This window comes from Mobula birostris, chromosome 3 (genome assembly GCF_030028105.1).
Source record: "Mobula birostris isolate sMobBir1 chromosome 3, sMobBir1.hap1, whole genome shotgun sequence".
Classification (NCBI taxonomy): domain Eukaryota; kingdom Metazoa; phylum Chordata; class Chondrichthyes; order Myliobatiformes; family Myliobatidae; genus Mobula; species Mobula birostris.
The window spans coordinates 149,380,875-149,405,145 of NC_092372.1; the positions used below are offsets into that span (position 1 = coordinate 149,380,875).

Here is a 24,271-nt window from a genome sequence, read left to right on the forward strand (position 1 = left end):
TTCACCACCATTTGGCTAAAGAAATTTCCCCGCAGCTCTGCTTTGAAAGGGTGCCCTTCTAGCCTGAGGCTATACCCTCTTGTCCTAGACTCTCCCACCATGGGAAATATCGTTTCCACATCTACTCTGTGTAGGCCTTTCAATATTCAAAAGGTCTCAATGAGATCCCCCCTCATCTTTCTGAATCCCAGCGAGTACAGACCCAAAGTCATCAAACATTCCTTGTATGATAACCTCTTCATTCCTGGAATCATCCTTGTGAACCTCCTCTGGACCCTCTCCAATGCCAGCTCATCTTTTCTAAGATGAGGGGCCCAAAACTGTTCACAATACTAAAGGTGAGGCCTCACCAGTGCCTTATAAAGCCTCAGCATCACATCCTTGCTCTCATAGTCTAGACCTCTTGAAATGAATGCTGGCATGGCATCTGCCTTCCTCACCACCAACTCAGCCTGCAAGTTAACCTCTAGGGTTTTCTGCACAATGACTCCCAATTCCCTCTGCATCTCAGATTCCTGGATTTTCTCCTTGTTTAGAAAATAGTCCACACATTTCTTTCTACTACCAAAGTGCATGACCTTGCATTTTCCAACATGGTATTTCATTTGCCACTTTCTTGCCCATTCTCCTAATCTAAGCCCCTCTGCATCCTATTTGTTTCCTCAACACCACCTGCCCCTCCACCAATCTTCATATTACCTGCAAATTTGGCAACAAAGCCATCTATTCCATTATCTAAATCATTTCTATACAGCATAAAAAGAAGTGGTCCCAACACTGACCCCTGTGGAACACCACTAGTCACTGGCAGCCAACCAGAAAGGGATCCTTATATTCCCACCCGCTGACTCCTACCAATCAGCCGATGCTCTAACCAGGGGTCCCCAACCTTTTTTGCGCTGCGGACCGGTTTAATATTGACAATATTCTTGCGGACCGGTCGACCGGGGGGGTAGGGTTGCCAACGGACTAGAGTAGCAGTCAAAGAAAGACTACAATGACCATGAACCCTTGCACGGGCACCAGTGCGCATGCGTGTACCTACTGCTATTATTCTCTGCAAATCGTTTTTGGGGATTCTGTTCAGCGGGGGAGTGGGGGAGGGTGTGTTCATCACGACTGGAATATTGGTAATAAGAGGCTAATACACTCAATTTCGTTTCTAAAAGGGTTTATCTGACGAATTTAATATTAAACACATAGCGCATATTTTCCTCGCATGAGTATAGTTATAAGTCAATCATCAGGGGAGGACGGGGAGCTTGAAGTGTTGAAAGAACTTCCAGTAGAAGTGGTAGAGGCAGGTTCGATATTATTTAAAGAAGAATTGACAGGTATATGGTATAGGTATATGGACAGGAATGGAATGGAGGGTTATGGGCTGAGTGCAGGTCGGTGAGACTAGGTGAGAGTAGCTTTCGGCATGGACTAGAAGGGCCAAGATCGCCTATTTCCGTGCTATAATTGTTATATGGTTATATAAGTCACTTATCAGTCAACAGCATCATAACATTTTAAGTAACGTTTGGATATTAAACACACAGCACATATTTTCCCCGTATGAACATATAAAATCATTGCAACACACCAATATCACTGAATCAGTGCGAGCCCTGGGCTTGTTTCCCTGCAACAAGATGGTCCTGTCGAGGGGTGATGGGAGACAGCAATACTCGAAGGAGGTTCCTTATGTCCAGTCTATTTAGTTTTTGTCGCGTTCATTGCAGAGATATGTTGGAAATGGAAGCAACGTTTTCAGTTCTTTCGTGGCTACCTCAGGATATTTAGCCTTGACTTTGATCCAGAATGCCGGCAGAGATGTTATGTCAAACATACTTTTCAGCCCGCCGTCATTTGCAAGCTCGAGGAGTTGATCTCCTTCCTGCGCTGACATGGATGATGCGCGGGTAATGACCTCGCGTGTGTTCAAGCTCAACAGAGCGCGTGACAGGGAATGAGGAAAGGTGCAGCTGACTCATATCGCCAAATCATATCGTTTCCTCATGGCCCGGTAGCAAATGCTCTGCGGCCCGGTGGTTGGGGACCGCTGCTCTAACCATGTTAGTAACTTTCCGGTAATACCTTGGGCTCTTAACTTGGTAAGCAGCCTCATGTGTGGCACCTTGTCAAAGGCCTTCGGAGAGTCCAAATTACTACATCTGCTCCATCCCCTTTATCTATCCTGCTTGTAATCTCCTCAAAGAATTCCAACAGGTTTGTCAGGCAGGATTTTCCCTGAAGGAAACCATGCTGATTTTGTACTATCTTGTCCTGTGTCACCAAGTACTCTATCACTCCTCAGCCTTTACAATTGACTCCAACATCTTCCCAACCACTGAGGTCAGGTTAATTGGTCTATAATTTTCTTTCTGCTGCCTTCCTCCTTTCTTAAAGAGAGGAGTAACATTTGCAATTTTTCAGCCCTCTGGCACCATGCCAGAGTCAAATGATTTTTGAAAGATCATTTCTAATGCCACCACAATCTCTAATGCTACCTCTTTTAGCACCCTAAGGTACAGTTCCTGTGGTCTGGGTGACTTAAGTACCTTTAGGTCTCTCAGCCTTTTGAGCACCTTCTCTCTTGTAACAGTAACTGCACCCACTTCTCACACTACAACATCAGGTATACTGTTAGTATCTTCCACAGTGAAGACTGACACAAAATACTCATTTAGTTCCTCAGCCATCTCCTTGTCCCCTGTTGTTATTTCTCCTGCCTCAGTTTCTAGTGCTGCTATATCCACTCTCATTTCTCTTTTATTTTTAACATACTTGAAAAAACTTTTACTATCCACTTTGATATTATTTGCTCACTTGCTTTCATATTTCATCTTTTCCCTTCTAATGATTGTTTTAGTTGCTCCTGTAGGTTTTTAAAAACTTCCTAATCTTCCCACTAATTTTTGCATTGTTGTATGCCCTTTTTCTTTTACAATAGCTTTGACTTCCCTTGTCAGCCACAGTTGTACTATCTTACCATTTGAGTATTTCTTCATTTTTGGAATACACATGTCCTGCACCTTCCTCATTTTCCCAGAAACAGATGCCATTGCTGCTCTGCTGACATCCCTACCAGCAGCTCCTTCCAATTTACTTTGGCCAACTCCTCTCTCATACCACCGTAATTTCCCTTGGTCCACTAAAGTACTGCTGCATCAGACTTTGCTTTCTCCCTATCAGATTTCACGTTGAACACAATCATATTGTGATCACTGGTTCTGATGGGTCCTTTTACCTTAAGCTCCCTAATTGCCTCCAGTTCATTACATAACATCCAATCCAGTATAGCTGATCCCCTAGTAGGCTCAACGACAAACTGCTCCAAAAAGCTATCTCTTAGGCATGCAACAAACTCACTCTCTTGAGATCCATTACCAGCTTAATTTTCCTAATCGACCTGCATGTTAAAATCTTCCTTGACTACCATAATATTGCCCTTTTGACTTGCCCTTTCTATTTCCTGCTGTAGCTTTTGGTCCATCTCGCAGCCACTGATGGGACGCCGGTATATAGCTACCACAAACATCCTTTTACCCCTGCAGTTTCTTAACTCAACCCACAAGGATTCAATATCTTTTGATCCTATGTCACATCTTTCTACTGATTTGATGTCATTCTTTACCAGTAGAGCCACACCACCCCCTCTGCCTACCTTCCTATCCTTCTGATATAATGTGTAAGCTTGGACATTCAGTTCCCAACTACAACCATCCTTCAGCCACGTTTCAGTGATGGCCACAACATCATACCTGGCAATCTGTAATATTGCAACAAGATCACCCACCTTGTTTCTTATACTATGCGTATTTAAATACAACACTTTGAGTACTGTATTTGCTATTGTTTCTGATTCTACATCCCTAATGATTTGATACTCAGCCTGTTGGCTGCAACTAAGTCCCATCACCTGCCGGCCTTTCCTGACAATCTGACTGCACGCTATCTTTACTTATTTTACCATCCATCCTTTCCTGAGTTCCTTTACTCTGATTCCCATCCCCTCCCCCCCCGCCCCCTGCCAAGTTAGTTTAAACCCTCCCCAACAGCTCTAACAAACCTGCCTGCAAGAATATGGCCCTCCTTGGGTTCAGGTGCAGCCCGTCACTTTTGAACAGGTCATACTTCCCCCAGAAGAGATCCCAATTATCGAAGAACCTGAAGCCCTGTCCCCTGCACCAACTTCTCAGCCACGCATTTATCTGCCAGATCATCCTGTCTCTACCCTCACCAGCACGTGGCACAAACAGCAACCCAGAACTTACTACCGGAAGGTCCTGCTCCTCAGCTTCCTACCTAAATTCTCTTTTCAGGACTTTGTTGCTTTTCCTTCCTATGTCATTGGTACCAATATGTACCAATCTCTCTCTCCAAAATGTTGTGGATGCAATCTGAGCCAGGTGCCTTGACCATGGCACCTGGGAGGCAACATACCATCCGGGTGTCCCGCTGACATCCACAGAATCTTTCCACTTTTCTTTCCACTTCTTCAATTGAATTATCAATGATCTATCCTTTGCAGAGATGAAGTCTACAGTGTGAAACCTTGCAAAGTTAGGGCTCCTGAGTGAATTTGCACAACAGTAGATTATAATGGAGAAGATGAAAGTCATTCAATCATAAAGGAAAGTATGAACTGCCTCAGTGGGGAAAGGGCAGAAAAGTTTCCTGATCTTCAGCTCTCTGGAAAATATGTGATTCTGCACTAGCATTTTTCAGTATGAAGAAGATAATATTTTAAAAATATCTTTGTGTTTCATGAAGGTGGTTCATGTGTGTATCTGTGGTTCATGACAGTGTCGAATGTATGTTCTTAAGAACTATGGGTGGCAATAAATGACATCAGAAAAATTGGAGAGAGGCGGCACAATATAAAAAAGACTGTCTATTTTAAAGCCCAACCCAAAACAGAGAGTTTTTATTGTTTATAGAAAGGGGAATTTAAAATGTCCTGAAAATTGGAAAAAAAATCAGCTTTTAAGTGAAAAGGAAAGAAATAAACCACACATTTAAACAATGGTAACAAGGACTGTCACTAAGTGGAATTGAATACCAGTAGTTTTAATTATACATATTAAAAACAAATTTATTATGGGAGACTGTGCAACAAACAGAGAACTCTATGCACCAGATTACATCAGCCATAAGTACAGTACAAACTCCAACCAGGACGGTAATACTGACCAGGAATACTGACTTTACATTTCAGAAGTTTAAAAAAAGTTTACTCTTTGCTGAATGAGAAAATATGTACTGCTTGAACTAACTTTTGAAACTCTAATTTAAATATAAGGCACATCGAAGAAAATGATGATTCAATTTGTGGAACGAACTTCCAGCAGAAGTGGTTGAGGCAGGTTCAATGTTGTCATTTAATGTTAAACTGGACAGATATATATACAGGAAAGGAATGGAGGGTTATGGGCTGAGTGCAGGTTGATGGGACAAAGTGAGAGGAAGAGTTTGGCACGGACTAGAAGGGCTGAGATGGCCTGTTTCCATACTGTAATTGCTATATGGTTATATATGGTTATAATATTAAAATTCAATTAATTACACACAGCATGAGAACCGGACAATTCTGCTTAATGCATTTCATGGGAATATGTTATATTTTCATTAGGTAAGAGTGACATTATTCTTCTTAAGGATCAACTTTATTCACCCATATACAATTACCTGTATTAGTAATTTGCTTTGGAACATTGCAACAAAAAATAACATGCAAAAATTTTAAAAAAGGATTATATAAAAATAAGTTAGAAGTTAAAGTACAGATATGGAATAAAATGTGCATAAATACATTAATAGCAGCATGTATTTATAATGTTAACAGCAGGTTTAAAGTGTTTATAGAGCATTTCTGTGACTGAGGTAATAGGTAGAATGGGGTGAGGGGGGCTAACTAAAATGATTGATCAGATTAACTGGCTGGGGGAAGAAACTTTTAAGATGATGTAAAGTACTATATGTCGTTTTTTGATGGAAAACTGGACTATATATTATTTGTTTTCCAGTAATTTAGAACTCAAAAGTGAAATCAAACAGTGAGGAATTCCATGATTCAAAGCTCCATATTCCTGTTATGTAGTCAAAAAGCTTTTCTGACATATTCAGGGAAAAAAAAGCTACACATTTATTGCTTCTTATTTCCGGTAAATTGTGATTTCCAAATCACAACAGGTACACTAACTTGAGTTTGCAACATCATCCATGTGATACTAGAATTTGAAAAATCAGAACTTACAATCTGAGTCCTTGTGATGTTTTAAGGAGAAAGGAATTAATTTCAAGATATTGCAGTTTTGTTCTGTTCCTGTGCAAATGAAACCAGACCCTCAGCTTTGCAATAATATCTTAACTCTGTAAATGCTCTTTTTGTTGAAAATGTGACATTTTGTATCCTTTTGAAGTCTTTATGAAAGTGGATCTTCAGTCAGATAAAACTGGTTACAAGGCTGTCAGAGTAATCCACCACGTCATTTACAAGCCTGTTTCAAAGTCTCATTTCTAACTTCTAGTCTGATTGTCTTTACAACAGATTGTTGTTGAAGCATCAGTAAGATTATTTTCCTCTGATGTTCATGGACCCACTATATCATTTACTGGACCATTTTTTTACAACCTCCTAACATTAACTCAGTTTAATTAGGCAATTATAAAAGTTTTCAGATGTTCCAACTGTACTGCTCACTCATCCAATCTTGTCTCTAGCCTGAAATCACTTCAGGGTGGTAGAATAAATATATAATTCTGAAGTAACTTTTGAGGTTAAAACTAATGATGAAGCGAATTATATTATATCATGAACTCAGATTTTTTATCTAAGAATTTTCTGTCCCTGATGCAACCTGTATAGAGGAGATGTACCAACAAATACTGTCCAACCCCCTCCCCCCTTAATTGTGTACCTCAGTATAAAGTTTTGATATCAGAGAGCTCTATGCACCAAAGTCAGCAAAGATAAAAATAAAACACAGAAGTTTTTATATTCAGCACAATTAGGCCTTGCCACTTTAGATGAGTTTTGGAGCACAGCCCAGCTTTTAAAATATGCAGTTTCCTTGTGAGTAAGCGTGGTGTGTTTGGTTTGCTGACCATTGGTAATCTTCTCGTTTTAGTTCTGTTATACTTGAGTCAAGATATAGTATTAGTTTTAGTAATAGTCAAGCTTTAGTCCAGATGAAGGGTCTCAGCCCAAAACGCCATCCTTTCCATAGATGCTGCCTGGCCTGCTGAGCTCCTCCAACATTTTGTGTGTGTTGCCTTGGACTTCCAGCACCTGCAGGTTTTCTCATGTTTACTATTTACTTATTGGATTTGAATATAATTCTGAAGTGACCTCAGCCTGGAGACAACACTGGATGAGTGAGCTCTCATATGTTTGTCTTGTCAATGATACCCCAACCAATAAATAAGTTAAATAGAAAGGAAGTCGGTGCAAAAGATCCCTCTGACTGAGCTCATATGGATTGCAGTGGCCTCTTCGTGCCTCTTGTTCTGTCATTTCAGGTTCATTTTCCTTTGATCTTCTTTGATGTATTTCAAGGATAAGTAGATAGAACAAAATGATAATCCTTCTTTGGAATGAAGTTGCTAATTAGTAACTTTATTAATTAATGCAAGTTTGTCAAGGATGCAGTTTATATTCAATGAAAATTCTTTAAGAATATTCATTCAATCTATCAAGCCCAGGCCTTCCACAATATATATCGATTCTACCATACTCAGTGGAGGGAATATTCTACAAACTTCCATCATAATCTTGAAAAGTCAAGGAGCAAATTTCTGTCATTATCATAGTAAGGGTTTCATTTTGAAATATTGCTTATCATTTATAATGTCTATGTCCACTTCAGTGGAACAGTTAGATAAGAGTGTATGTGTGATTTAGTTGAGCGCGCCTATTAGTGCGTCATGAATAACCATGACTTTGGAATTTGAGGAAAAGTATATTTCTTATATTTTTGCTGGAATTTGGAATTGGTGGTGGTCAGAGTGGGGAGATGAAGGAAGAGCATATGAGCTTATATTAATATTCTTGCATTTGGAAGCCAATATTTTTATTAATGTCTAGTATTATACAACCCCATACTTCTGTTAAGCAGTATCTTATTTATTTCTTGCAATATGTAAAACTTCTTCAAAGCTTCTGAAAGTTTCCTCTGCTTTGCTGTCATTGGCAGGTGAACTTGTTCTTCTTGTTGAACATTGTTCGTGTCTTGGTTACAAAGTTGAGAGACACTCACCGCTCTGAATCCAATATGTACATGAAGGCTGTCAGGGCAACTTTAATACTTGTGCCGCTGTTGGGTATTCAATTTGTTATTATTCCTTGGAGACCAGAAAACCGACTGGCTGGAGAAATTTATGACTATATTATGAACATATTTGTGCATTACCAGGTATGCTACTGTGATATTTAAAGATACTGTATATTCTGAAGGTGTTGAATGCAATTTAGTTATTGCCAGTAATCTACAACTTACATGTGCCTGAAGATATAAGGAAATACTGGTAGTTCCACACTAAACCCTTAAATATCAGTATTTTTTTTACTTTCATACATTCAAGAGCCTTGCTTTCGAATTGAATTCCACCAGCCATGTGTAGTGGTGTAGTACAAACATTCACTAGTGAATTTTACACTAGTGAAATTTAAGAGACTACTGGACAGGCATATAGAGGAATTTAAGGTCGGGAGGGGTTATATGGGAGGCAGGGTTTAAGGGTCGGCACAACATTGTGGGCCGAAGGGCCTGTACTGGGCTGTACTATTCTATGTTCTATTGCATTCCATGTTTCCAAGCATTTATGAAGGACATCTCTACTCTGAACTTACGCAGTTCAGCCATGATCATATTGAATTGCAGGGTAGGCTTGAGGAGCCAGGTGGTCTATACCTGTACAGTTTCTTGTGCTCTTGTGCAGTGACTTGCAGATCACCATACCCACTCTTCTGTTCAGTGGTAAAACTCCAACGATGATAAAGAAAATATGTTTCCTATGACCTGTGAAATTTCAAAGCACCTGTGATCAGTATATATTAAATAAGTAAGACACACAAAATACTGGAGGAACACCAGGCGGCACCCATGGGTACTTTGGTTTCCAGCATCTGCAGATTCTCTCTTGTTTGTGATTTGCATATTAAGTAAGTGATGAGCTTCTTGGCTATCTTCCAAGAAATTATTTTGATAGAAAGCATTGTGGGGTATTTTACTATATTAAAGGCACCATATAAAATTCAACTGCTGTACTTGATAGTTTAATTTCCATTGCTTACAAGCTGATTATCATTTAGTGAATATTCATTATTACACATTACTTTCCTCCACAGGGTGTACTCGTGGCTACTATGTTTTGTTTTTTTAATGGAGAGGTAAGTGCAAAATTAGAATTAGGAAAATTGTGTCTATCATGCCATTAACATGTGTACAGAGTTAAATGGCACTTTCCTGCACTGGAATGAAGAATGCTAATGCAGAGATGAGAAAGTCAGTATTAATGGGAGAATCACCCAGACAGGTTAACTAGTATTTCTTTGAGCTGATTTTACAGATGAAATTTTGAAGTGAGCAGTTTCCTCATCAGTACAATGAATGAAAAGGATCACATTATGCTGTTTTGAAAAGAGCATTGGAATTATCCCTGGTATTGTGATAAATATTTATCACTTAATCAACACTGCAGAACTAGATGATCACTGTTTGTGGAGGCAGATTGACTCTTCAGGTGACCTTGTGCACAGGAAGACATCCCCAAGCAATTTGAGTACAGAATTTTAGAAACCACTGAGGATTCTGGAAGACAAGAGGAGAATGGCAAAGGAAGAGTCAAAGAGGAAAGTTTTGAAGGCAGTGAAAGTTAGATTTTTAGATATTAGACGAACCAGGGTGTATGACAGTGACTTTGAAGTGAAAAATTGCCCATGATTTCATTGAATGGCCTATTTTTTATTTTCCAAAGGAATTGCAGAGAGAATTCCAGAGGTCGAGACTGAAATAGGAGATGGCAATGATTGCACAAGGGGATCAGGGGGAGAAAAGGAGCAGCGGTGTGTTCCAGATACTTATTCTGGAGGATAATATAATGGCCATATGAGACAAAGCTAAGAAGAGATTGAGAAGTATTTTGATAATAATACACTGGAGCCTGAATGACTAAAATGCTCATAAGGTGGAAGGAATGGAATTTTCAGAAATGAACATGCAGGCTTCAATATTTTACAAATTACATGTGAGAAAGACTTAGATATTTGAAGTTGCTGGATGCTATAATATGCACATCTGGACAGTGCAGGCGAGGAATGAGCTCCCTCATTAAGTAAGGACCAATGAGAAAAATCAAGATTGTGGCCAGAATATAATGCATTAAGCATCTTACCAATTGGAAGCTTTTCTTGTAAATGCTGGTTGTAATCCAGAACATTTTAGGTGGACTCTCTTTGTTTCCCACTTCCACCAACCTCATTCATCACTTCCCCACTCCAGTGCAGTTGAAATTTTCCAGTTGCCTTTAATTTCACTATTTAGCTGCAGTGTTTCTTTATGCAGTAACAAACAGTCTGCTGGAGGAACTTAGCAGGTCAAGCAGCATCTGTGTGGGGAAATTAATTAAGAGTTCATCTAGCAAATTGGTTGTCACTTTGTATTCCAGCATGCTTCCTTATGCATGCATTTCTGTTTTCTGCGTATCTCTTTATGTGTTTGTATAAAACCTGATCTCACTTGAATGCTTTGGACATGTTTTAACTTTGACATTGCTATGAATCTCGGATTGTGTGCACTAACTTTTTCTGTGCCCTTTGTTGACTCACAATGGGACAACACAACTACCCCCACTGGCTGTATATCCAAGCCTGAGGATCATTCAACACATATGGTTGAATGGTCATGAAAGCAAACAATATTCTAAAGGATGAAAGTCAAGGTGATTTAACAAGGGCAAAAAGAAATGCAGGGAGTCAAATACAACTTATAGAGACTGGGCCGGGAATATGTGGTAAGTTTTCAAATCTTCTTGCAAGGTGAGAGATGTTTTATTTAAAGATGTTTTGTAGAAGCTGCAAGGCCACTTTAATCTAAATAGCTAAAAACTCTTCTAGAAAAGGCAGTAGAAGCAGGAGGAAACAGTAAGAGTGTTGTTTTATTGAAGAACTTTACATTTATTTTTGGATCGTGCCTAACAGAAGAGTTTTTTGAATGGACTGTTAGAAGAATAATTTCAGTCAAACCTATCCAACGTGCAAAACTTAACATTTGAACTTGCATGTCAAATTCTTATGATGATGAAAGTGTTTCTACCCATGCTAAAGAGTTTTGTCTCCACGGGTGATTTGCTTAGCTGTTGTACACAGTCAGAAATCCATAGAAATGGCCAATGTTGAACACATCTAAAGCACACTACTGGGATCAGTTCAGTCAGCAACCAACACTGCAAATCACTGTCACTTACCACATTTTTGCCAGTTTAGAAGAACCAAGCGCTTCAATTACCTAAAGAGAAATCATATTTTGACAGCTTGCTGATCCAAGCAACAGAAATACTTTCAGTGCAATTCAAAATGACAATGGGAAGTCAAAGAGGGACTGGAATTTTACAGTAACTGTGTTAAAGGAGCACACAGCAGTAGTGGGCAGACTATTGCATGCATAGAACAACCAGATGGTTCTTCTTAACAGCAGAGAAGGCCTGGACAATATTTGATAGAAATGTTCAAAGTTACCAAAGGTTTGGCAATTAGTTACACCCAGCAGCTGAAGATTCAATAGCATCAAGGCAGACGTTTAACAAACAATTATGGAGTGTACTGTGCTACCTAAAAGTATAATGTTTACAAGTTTAATAGCTGCTTTTAAAAGGAAATAGGATAAATAATTGAAAGGAATATGGAGAAAGAGTGAGATGATGGTTAAAGCCTCCATGGCTGCAGAACAACAGGCAAGAGAGACTGTCTCCCAAATTTAGATAAAAGTGGCCTTTGCATTGAGGCAGATGACAGTGCCACACGTCAGGGCTCAGTTGGGGCTTTCATATGAAATGAAGAGCAAGTTTCTTAAGCTCATTTATCTCAGCTGGGTAACAGAGGAGAGCTAAAGAATGGCATTAATGACCTGGAGTACAGTAGCAGAAAATCGTTTACAGATACCTATCTAGTGAGCTCTGTTTTACAGTGCATGCTGTATGTGGACAGCATTATATTCAACTGAAATTCTCTCCTTGTTGCTTTCTCTGCCAATACTCATTCTAGACTCCCAAGTGAAAAATGACCACTTTAGCAGTTTTGCAAGGGCATGCAGCGCTGGTGGGACTGCACGCCAGCATAAATCAACTCGCTCAGGAGAGCTGGCAAATAAAATATAATGTTGTGTAACTAAGAAACATGGATCTAAGACAAAAAGCACAGCTCTGCAACATAAACTGAAATTTTTTCAAGGAATACTGTAAGGTCCAAATGAAATATTATTGAGTTTGCTCTGAAGCTATAAAACCATAACTGAAGTCATTTCAGCTGTGGAATGACCTTATAAAACATCTTGAGGGGTATGGATAAGATGTCAGGGTGTCTGAAACTAGAGGGTATGGTTTTTAAGGTGAGAAAGGAAAAAGTTAATGGCGCAAGTTCTTCCTTTGCGGAGGTTGGTGGGTATGTGGAAAGTGCTGCCAGAGGAACAGGCAGAAAGGTATATGTGCAACAGCAAAAGAGATTTAGACAGGTACATGGACAGAAAAGGTTTAGAAGAATATGGACCATATGCAGGTAAATGGGACTAGTTCAGATAGGAACCTTAGTCAGCATGGATGAATTGGGTCAAAGGGCTTGTTTCCATGGTCTTCAATGCCATGATTCTAAGCTGTATGACTTCAGAACGTAAAAGCCCTTGACAGTTGGATCTGATATTGGCTTGACGACAGGAGACAGTTGTTGAGTCCTCTTCATTTGGGCTACGTAAGCATTTAGTTGGGATGTGCTTTTTCCTTGTTATGCATATGCGCACATGGGAGGGGGCGAAGGTTGATTGTGAGTAAGAAAATTGTAGTCCTTGGGTACTGAAAGTAAACGGAGAAAGTAAAGTTGTTAAAATGAAAGAAAATGTTGTCTTTGGTGTTTAAGCATTAACAGTGATAGCAGAGGATGGTGTCTAATGATAGGATCCCACTGGCATTCGATGAGAGCAAACCTCATGAAAGCTGGAAAACTGAAATTGGAATATGTTATTGAGCTCAAGAAGGAAAAGCAGGTCCTTGCATTTCGACTGTTACTTTTGAGATCAGGATGGGAATTTCTGTGGGAAACTCGAACAAGGATGATGGTATGACTACACTAATAAATGCACTACTCAGTTTCTCAGAAGAAAGAAAAGGATCAGATTTATGAGGCATATTCATACCATGACAAAATCTCCAGTGACATTTCTGAAATATGGCTGATAATATTATTGATTTTAAACAAAAGTATGGTTGCATATGTAAATAAAAAATGGAACTTCCTGAGGCAGTATTAGCTTTTAAATTGTTGGATAATAAATATCTAGACATAAAGGACAGACAGCTAGTGTTAACTGCATGTACAGAACTTATATCTGCAAATATAAAATTGGCACCAAAGCCAATTTTTGGAGAAAAGGCCACCAAGACAACAGTCAAAATTAGTTTGAGTCAGGAAATGGCATACTTCACTGAGCAGAAATGAGAGTGTAGCAAGCGTAGGTCCCAGAGTGACCAGATGAGGGGACCTTTACCCGGCACAAATCCACTAAAGAAATGCAGCAGCAGATTGAAAAGTGTGTTTTGACAAAGTACATACCATTGGGCAAGAAACTGTCCTTGTAAAACTAATCAAGTAAGGCTAACTGAAGAAAATAACAAATCTGAAGATGTAGAAGAGTGCTATATAACATTGATTGCAAAGGAATCACTAATACAGAGACATCTGATTCAGAGATTTTGATGATAGAATCTCTAGGGTCTGCTGCAATTGATACAGCATCCACACTCATAGTGTGTGGAGAAAAATGTCTTTAAAGCTATGCAAGTGAACTCAACCCAAATGAAGATCATAAGCCAGTTAACACTGATACATCCCGTTGAAAATCATTCACATTTGGAGATTAAAATATTGTACAATCCACCAAAGGAGTGAAAATTCCCCCAAAAATAAGACATAAAATGTTACATCGAAGTGGAGGTGGTACCAGTGAACATTCCATTCCTCCTGAGTAAAACTTCCTGAAAGAAAGCAGGGGCAATACTGGATATAGAGAATGATCGAGCAACAATACTTCAACAGCCAGTGTCTCTTGAGCTCACTGGCTCTGGACATTACTGTGTGAACATTCGAGATAAAGGCATTACTGAGAATCAAAGCAGAATGAAGTACTAATTATCACAGAGAACATGACCCCAAATGAGAAGCACAAAGTGCTGCTCAAGCTTCACAAGCAGTTTGGACATGTTTTGACTGATAGACTTCAGAAACTGCTCAGGAGTTCAGGAAACAAAGATGCAGACTAGGTTTTCCATTCTAAAGCAGATAGTTGACAGCTATGAGACATGCCAAAAGTTTGGAAAGTCTGAACCCAAGGCTGCAGGTTTGGACTAGCATCTGAATACAATAAAACAGTAGCTGTAGACCTATGTGAACTGGAGCAAGGAGTGTGATATCTTCACATCTTTGATGAGTTCACACATTTCAGTGCTGGTAGCATTGTTAACACAAAGAGAACCTCAAAGATAGTAAAAAAACTTCATCCATTCCTGGATGAGTGTTCATGACCTCCCTTGGAAAATATTTAGTGATAATAGTGGTGAATTTAATAATGACGAATACAGAGATATGGCAGAGAGCTTTAACATTGAAACAAAAACAACAGCAGCATATAGTCCTTGGAGTAACAAACTTCTGAAAGGACATGATCAAAGGCTGACTGATATAATACTGAAGGTAAAGAAAAGCAATGGTTGTGATGGAAATGCAGCTCTGGAATGGGCTCTTACAGCAATTAATACCATGCACAATGTACATGGCTATAGCCCATATCACGTGTTCGGCCAGAATCCAAACCTTCCCTCTGTACTGGCAGGCAGACTAGCAGACTGCTCTAGAGGTCACTACAAGGAGTGAATGGGTTGGGAAACATACCTTCAGCACTGCATGCACCAAGGAGGGCTTTCACTGAAACAGAGTGTTCAGAGAGATTACAAAGAGTACTGAGGGCACAGCTCTGTCCTACAGATGAGAAATATGGGACAGAGGTCAATGTGTTTTATAAAAGAGCAGACTGTACTGAATGGAATGGTCCTGGAGCTGTGGTATTCACGAGAAATGAAGGTACATATGTGAGAGTGCATCATTCCAGACTATGTAGAGCACTAACTGAAGATGATTAGAACTCAATGGAAAATGATACAAAAAATGAAAAGCACTTGTGTGATACAGTGTCACATATCACAGACAGTACTGAGGGAGTGTTGCTGAGGGCCCAACAGGTTTGCTCAACAGTGACAAAGACAGTGCTGTTAGAGAGTGCAGTTGGCGATTCAACAAACTTGCCTGAACAGAAGTCATCACAAGTGCAAAGACAACATGAGAGTTTCAGTCTTAAAACAGGACAAACGATGAGTTTTATAGACCAAAACACTGCTATTTCATGCAAAGCCGAAGTCTAAAGACAAACAGGCAAGGCCACTGGGAGAAACAAAAGTGGAACAACTTGAATTAACTAGAATCAGCCACAGTCACTGTCCCTGCAGGGTCAGTCGACATGTCACATGTAGGCAGACTTTATATTGAACCAAGTATAGTTCAAGCTGGGCCATCTGAGAACTGTCAAGCTGAAGATGTCCTAGTAACTAAGGAGGTGTCATTTGAATCTGCAAAATGGGATGAAATCAGTAGTTGGAGAAATAATGGAATGTTTGAGGAAGCCAGAGACATTGGCCAAAAGGTAGTGTCTACAAGATGAGTGCACACCCCAAAAGAAACTCTGACAAGAAGTACACCTGCTTGGTGGTTAGAGATTTTGAGGAACTGATCATAAAAAGACTCAAAAAGACTCACCAACATATGCATCGGAGTCTCTCCAACTACTTCTCTCAGTGATATGTCAAAAGCATTGGCAACCCCATTCCATGGGCATAAAATCCACATTCTTACAGGGAATGGGGCTGTTGCGTGATATTTACATTCAACTCCCACCTGAAGCCAGAGTGAAGGAACACTGTGGAAACTCAAATAGTGTGTGTATGGTCTAGCAGATGCATCACTCTACTGCTGTAAAAGGTGAATGAAATAATATTGAAAACAGATGGAAAGATGTCACAAGTGGATCCAACTGTTTTTTTACTGGCAAGGTTCAGAATGTCATGTGATTGGAGTACTTGCCTGTCATGTAGATGACTTCATATGGGGAGGTACACAAAACTTTGCCACAGCAGTCATACCCCAGCTAAATTCAGCCTTTCAGGCTGGACGTGAGGAACATGGCAGATTCTGGTATGTAGGGATAGGCATCCTTGCTGTTGACGAAACAGTACAACTGCACCAAGAAAGCTACATCAGGGACCTTCAGACACTCCGCATGGAATCCTCACGTGTCATACAGCAGGATGCGCACCTCTTTGAACCTGAAGCTGAACAACTCAGGTCAGTTTCTATGGGTGACAAGACAGAAGAGGCCCGACATCATGTTTGATGCCTGCAATTTGGCGTCAAGCACAAAAAAAATGCCACACTATAAACTTTACATGAGGCAAACAATATAGTGCGCAGAATTCAACATGAAAAATGTAGACTTAAATTTTCTAGCTTGAAAACAATGGCTCATTGAGGCTCATTGTCTTCAGTGACGCCTCACTTGGAAATCTCCCTGATAGAGGCACTGAAGGGGTATATTTTGGATTGATGGGAGGAGAGGAAAGATTTTCATCTCTCTGTTCACAATCAAGAAGGACCTGAAGAGTTGTATGTAGAATGCTGGCAGGAAAACCCTTGCAATGTCTCATGGTATGGAGAATGTCATTTATCTGGCCACACTCTGTTCTGAGCTTGTCCATGGTGACCCAATGAAGAACACTCTACAGATAACTTGTGTCACAAACAAATACACTTTAGTTGATGCCATCAAATCCACAGGTCAGTTACAGAGAAGAGGATTTGTCTAGCGATAAGCAGCATCAAGGAACTTGTCCAAGCACAGAAAATTCATCACGTGCTTTGGTCAACTACAAAGGAACAACCAGCTGACCATCTCAGAAAGAAGGGAGTACCTGCTCTTGTGCTGCTGAAGGTATTTGGTAGCTTAAAACTGTATCAACATCTAAGGTTAGAACTAAATTCCATATCATAATGGATGTTTGAATTGATATAATTTTTAATATACATAAAAAGGATGGGAGATTGTTGAGTTCTGTTCATTTGCATTTAGCTGGGATGCACACTTTCCCAGTTATGAGCATGTGTGTGAGTGAGGGAAGTGGATTGTGGGTAAGAGAATGGTGGCCTTTGTGTACTGAAAGTAAATGGAGAAAGTAAAGTTGTTACAACAAAAGAAAACCTTGTCTTTATTGTTTAAGCGTTAACACCAGTGACAGTTGAGGATTTTGTTTTGGCCATTACAAGCATATGACAAGCAAGTGAATGAGTGCTGGGACCATGCTGTGTTATCTATACATTAATGATTGAGATGTGAATGTAGGAACTATATTAGTAAGTAAGAGGATGACATGGAGGTTGGTAGTTCTGTGGATAGTGAGGAGTATGTTTCTGTTTTGTTCTGCATGGTACAGTGGCAAAAATCTTGATGATCGGTAAACAGAAAGAATAAGCAGAATAGGGTTGGTTAACTTAATACTTAACCCAGACATGGAGAACATAAAAATATTAAAATGTAAAATATATGATCATAAATGCTTCTTTGTAACCATGACATTAGGTATGTTTCCTACAGCCTCTTACATAATGGTGTGGTGTTTTAATCAGTACATGTTAGAGAATTGGCCTTGTGGTCCAGAGACCCATTTTCAAATCCACCAACAAGTGGAATTTAAATTCAGTCAATAATGTGGAATTTGCAATAATTGCCAATCAGAATCAGGTTTAATATCACCAACAAATGTCATGAAATTTGTTAACTTTATGGCAGCAGTACAATGAGATACATGATAAATAAATGTAGAGAAAAACAGAGTTACACTAAGTATGTGTATGTCTATTAAATAGTTCAGTTAAAATAAGTAGTACAAAATAACAGCAATAAAAGAGTAGTGAGGTAGTGTTCATGGGTTCAATGTCCATTTAGAAATTGGATTATAGAAGGGAAGAAGCTGTTCCTGAATCACTGAGGGGGTGCCTTCAGGCTTCTGTACCTTCTTCCTGATGGTAACAATGAGAAGGGGGCATGTCCAAGACGGCAGGGGTCCTTAATGACAGACACCACCTTCCTAAGGCACCACTCCTAGAAGATGTCTTGGATACTATGAAGCTGACTAATTTGACAAGTTTCTGCAAATTATTTCGATCTTCTGCAGTAGTCCCCCTGCCCATACCAGATGGTGATACAACCAGTCAGAATGCTCTCTCCACTTCTGTAGAAGTTTTCAGCCGTTTTAGTTGACAAACCAAATCTCCCCAGACTCTTGATGAAATATAGTCGCATCTTTATAGCTGCATCTATACATTGGTCCATGTTAGATCCTCAGAGATATTGACACCAAGGAACTTGAAATTGCTCACTCTCTCCACTACTGATCCCTCTATAGTATTAGTTAGTACTCCCTTGTCTTACCCTTCCTGAAGTCCACAATCAGCTCTTTGGTCTTGCTGATGTTGAGTGCAAGGTTGTTGCTATGATACCACTCTACCAACTGGTATATCTCGATCCTGTAAGAACTTTTGTCTGAAATTCTGTCAACAATGGTTGTATCACCAAAAGATTTATAGATACTGTTTGAGCTATGCCTAGCCACAGTCATGGGTGTAGAGAGAGTAGAGCAGTGGGCTAAGCACACATCCCTGTGGAACGCCAGAGTCAATTGTCAGCGAGATGGAGATTTTATTTCCAATCTGTCAATAGATTGTGGTCTTCTGGTTAGGAAGTCAAGGATCCAGTGCAGAGGGAGGTACAGAGGCCCAGGTTCTGTAGCTTTTTGATCAGGACTGTAGGAATAATGAAGTTAAATGCTGAGCTATAATCGATGAACAGAATCCTGACATAGGTATTTGCATTGTCCAGGTGATCGAAGGCTGTGTGGAGAGCCATTGAGATAATCTCTGCTGTAGCTGTATTGTGGCAAAAGGCAAATTGCAGTGGGTCCAGGTCCTTGCTGAGGCAGCTGTTGATTCTAGCCAGTCTTTGTAATGGTGGTCACAAGACATATTGGATTTCTGTAAAGCACCATCTGGTTCATTAATATCCTTCAGGAGAAGATTGCCATCATCTTTAACAGATCTGCCCTGTATATAACTCCAGACCTATCCTATGTGGTTGACCTCTCAGCAAGACATTCTGTTGTAGGAAATCTACAAGTATGTGAAGAACAAGAGGATAAGACGTGAGAGGATAGGACCAATCAAGTGTGAAAGTGGAAAAGTGTGTATGGAACCGGAGGAGGTAGCAGAGGTACATAATGGATACTTTGCTTCAGTATTCACTATGGAAAAGGATCTTGGCAATTGTAGGGATGACTTACACTGGACTGACAACCTTGAGCATGTAAATATTAAGAAAGAGGATGTGCTGGAGCTTTAGGAAAGCATCACGTTGGATAAGTCACCGGGACCGGACGAGATGTATTCCAGGCTACTGTGGGTGGCGAGGGAGGAGATTGCTGAGCCTCTGGCAATGATCTTTGCATCATCAATGGGGATGAGAGAGGTTCTGGAGGATTGGAGGGTCGCAGATGTTGTTCCCTTATTCAAGAAAGGGAGTAGAGATAGCCCAGGAAATTATAGACCAGTGAGTCTTACTTCAGTGGTTGGTAAGTTGATGGAGAAGATCCTGAGAGGCAGGATTTATGAACATTTGAAGAGACATAATATGATTAGGAATAGTCAGTATGGCTTTATCAAAGTCAGGTCGTGCCGTATGAGCCTGATTGAATATTTTGAGGATATGACTAAACACATTGATGAAGGCAGAGCAGTAGATGTAGTGTATATGGATTTCAGCAAGAGATTTGATAAGGTACCCCATGCAAGGCTTATTGAGAAAGTAAGGAGGCATGGAATCCAAGAGGACATTGCTTTGTGGATCCAAAACTGGCTTGCTCACAGAAGGCAAAAGTGGTTGTAGACAGGTCATATTCTGCATGGAGGTCAGTCACCAGTGGTGTGCCTCAAGGATCTGTTCTGGGACCCTTACTCTTTGTGATTTTTATAAATGACCTGGATGAGGAAGTGGAGGGATGTGTCAGTAAATTTGCTGATGACACAAAGTTTGGGGATGTTGTGGATAGTGTGAAGGGCTGTCAGAGGTTATAGTGGGACATTGATAGGATGCAAAACTGGGCTGAGAAGTGGCAGATGGAGTTCAACCCAGATAAGTGTGAAGTTTTTCATTTTGGTAGATCAAATATGCTGGCAGAATATAGTATTAATGGTAAAACTCTCAGCAGTGTGAAGGATCAGAGGGATCTTGAGGCCCGAGTCCATAGGACACTCAAAGCTGCTGTGCAGGTTGACTCTGTGATTAAGAAGGCATATGGTGCATTGGCCTTCATCAATTGTGGGATTGAGTTTAGGAACCAATAGGTAATGTTGCAGCTGTGTAGGACCCTGGTCAGACCCCACTTGAGTACTGTGCTCAGTTCTGGTCACCTCACTACAGGAAGGATGTGGAAACCATAGAAAGGGTGCTGAGGAGATTTACAAGGATGCTGCCTGGATTGAGGAAAATTCTTATGAGAATAGGTTGAGTGAACTCGGCCTTTTTTCCTTGGAGTGACGGAGGATGAGAGGTGACCTGTTAGAGGTGTATAAGGTGTATAAGTTGATGAGAGGCATTGATCGTGTGGATAGTCAGAGGCTTTTTCCCAGGGCTGCAATGGCTAGCACAAAAGGGCACAGTTTTAAGGTGCTTGGAAGTAGGTACAGAGGAGATGTCAGGGGTAAGTTTTTTATGCAGAGAGTAATGAGTGCGTGGAATGGGCTGCTGGAGGCGGATACGATAAGGTCTTTTAAGATACTTCAGGATAGATACATGGAGCTTAAAAAAATAGAGGGCTATGGGTAACCCTAGGTAATTTCTAAGGTAAGGACATGTTCGGCACAGCTTTGTGGGTCAAAGGGCCTGTATTGTGCTGTAGCTTTTCTCTGTTTCTATGTTTCTAGATGTTTCACCATCACTTTCTCAAGAATAATTAGGAATCACCAATAAATATAATGCCCAAATCCTGAAGAGTGAAGGAATAGTACAGTTCAATTTTCAGTGATTTCTTACATGCTTTTAGAAATCTATAATGTTGCCCTGGCTGGTACTACACTATTCCCCTCCAATTCCCTGTTGTGCTTTCTCCCTGCTTCTCAGTTTCCACTATATTGCAAAAGACATTGAGAAGAGTCTTTTCATGATGGCTGGTAGGAAGCACACAGTGGTCAGTTTTAAAGTTCTAGTCCAATATTTAAATATTACAATCTTGCCCATCCCTTTATCTGTAATGTCTGGCCTTGTAACACTCTATGCTGCAGTTGTAGCATCTATTTTTATCATCTGTTTTAATAGCTGTCCCTTTGATGCCAATACCTATTGCTGTCCAAATCCCGGGCTATGGGAGTCACTGCCTAAACCTCTCTGTTTCCTGTTTCTCTCATCCTCAAATATACCCTTCAGAGTCAAGCCCCTGGTCATCATTGCTAATATGTGCCTCCATGGAACAGTTAATATTTCTACTGAATAACACTGTTTTTGGCATCCTGTGATCTTTTGCTAAGTTGTAGGTGCTACATAACTGTAAGCTGCCCCTGTAAAATGGATATAGACAAGGACCGTGGTTGTTTTTAATGTCATAATATTGAAAAAAAGACTGTGCCTTAAGTTACATTGTGGTCTATTTGTATTTTAATATTGTGCTTGCTTTCATAACTTTAACACCCCGACCTAACAGAATTACATCAATTTCTGTACAATCTTCTCAACATCAAGAGCTTTTTCCCTGAGAAAGTTGTTTACTTACACTATTTTTGTGTAAAAAATAAGAGTTTCCTGTATTGCCCTTAACAACCCTGCTCAATTTTTAAAGAGATACCTATGCTTCTTGGGGGTTCCACTACCAGGAGAAAGGTTGGCTGAATGGCTTCTTGGTTGGTTAGTTCTGAGAGGCTGGCAAAACCTCAAACAACAGACTCCCTATGGGTCTCTCAGACTTGGTCTGATATTGGCAAGCTTTCAGTCAGGAAGCCTACCACAGAGGCCAAAACCCACAAGAGCATGTAGGCAAACTATGACAGGAGTGATGGCTGTGTTTGTTTTGGAAGTGTTGGGGAGAAGTGGCCCAATACACTGGTGGAGTTCCAGTTATGAGGAATAGAGGAAGAAGCAGATATGTCCATATTGTGGTATGTGACAGGTAGCCCGTGGAAGGCACATGCAAGGACCCAGTCTGAGAATATGACTACGGACAAAGTCCTGGGAGAGGATGCTAGCCTGAGCGCTTTTGTGGAGGGTTAGTCATTATGGTTAGGTGTCTGATTGTTTTCAGGGGAGCAGGGAGATTGAAGAGGAAATCTAGAGGGAAATCTAGAATCTAGAGGGGATCACTCCTGTGAATTTCAGAAGTGTGTTGACTGACATCTTTCTTACTGCATATTGCAATCTCCAACTAATACAGCTACATACACCAATGCTGGCCTGCAGACTGTATCCCAAAAAAACACTGTGTGTGTAAACTGAGACCCGAGTGCAGATGAGACAGAGTTCTGAGAATTGTTCCCAGAGAAGCAATGATATTCATAAATTATCAGTGATTCCAAGTCAAACCAAAGAAGTCCAATATATAGTGGCACAATGAGAAGTATTGTATGTCAAAAAGGACTACATTACATGAAATATAAAACTGCTTTGATTTAAATGTAACTACTTGAAGATTTAAACAGATACTTCCTCACAGCTAGCAAATCTACTGAAATGCAGCGAAGAACAATTTGCATTTTCAATGTGTTTTTAATTTTAATTTGTAATTAATAACCACAAGAGATTCTGCAGATGCTGGAAATCCAGAGCAGAACACACACAAATACTGGAAGAACTCAGCAGGTCAGGCAGCACCTATGGAAATGAATAAACAGTCAGTGGTTTGGGCTGAGACGTTTCTTCAGGACTGGAGAGGAAGGGGGAAGATGCCAAAACAAAAAGGTAGGGAGAGGAGAAGGAGGATATCTAGACTGTGATAGATGAAGTCAGGTGGGTGAAAAGGTAAAGGGCTGGAGAAAAAGGAATCTGATAGTAGAGGAGAGTGGACCATGGGAGAAAAGTAAGAAAGAAGGGCACCAGGGGAGGTGATAGACAAGTGAGGAGCAGAGCTAAGAGGCCAGAATGGGAAATAGAAGAAGGAAGGAGGAGAGGAAAAGTAAACAAAGACTGGAAGGGGGTGCTCAACAAAGCAGTTCACTCCACCTGGCAAAAGCAGGACATCCCGGTGGACCACATTTCCTTTCCAACATGTTGGTCCGTGGCCTCCTTTTCTGCCATGAAGAAACCACTCTCAAGTTGGAGGAGCAACACCTCATATTCTGTTTAGGTAGGCTCCTACCTGATAGCATGAACATTGATTTCTCTTTTTGGTATTTTTTGCCAATGTGCCCAATATTCCTCCACTATTTTCCAAATTTATCCATTTATCAGCAGCAAAAATCCTCCTGCTGAGTTTCTCCAGTAGTTTGATTTTTGCTCCAGATATCAGCATCTGCAGTCTTTTATGTCTCAATTATCTATTAGTCAGCATTCAATAAGACCATAAAACACAGGAGCAAGATTAGACAACTTAGCCCATCGAGTCTCTTCTGCTATTCCATCATCGTAGTAATTATCCCTCTCAATCCCATTCTCCTGCCTTCTCCCCATTACCTTTGACGCCCTGATTAATCAACAGCCTATAACTCCCCTTTAAGTATACCCAATGACTTGGACTTTGTAGCCACCTATGCAATTAATTCTACAGATTTACAATCCTCTGGTTAAATCCCTTAAATCTGTTCTAAATGGATGTCCCTGTATTTTGAGGATGTGCCCTCTGGTTCCACTCTCACCCACTATAGAAAATATCCTCTCCACATCCA

At 40.3% G+C, this 24,271-nt stretch overlaps 1 protein-coding gene across 2 annotated transcripts in view; it reads left to right on the plus strand.

Moving 5' to 3' along the window:
* Positions 1-24,271, plus strand: part of calcr (calcitonin receptor) — a 282,986-nt gene that overhangs the window by 241,739 nt on the left and 16,976 nt on the right. For both annotated transcript variants that reach the window (XM_072252000.1, XM_072251999.1), the window contains exons 11-12: positions 8,184-8,402; positions 9,338-9,379. In XM_072252000.1, coding sequence (XP_072108101.1) covers positions 8,184-8,402; positions 9,338-9,379 — 261 coding nt within the window. The remainder of the gene's footprint in view (positions 1-8,183; positions 8,403-9,337; positions 9,380-24,271) is intronic.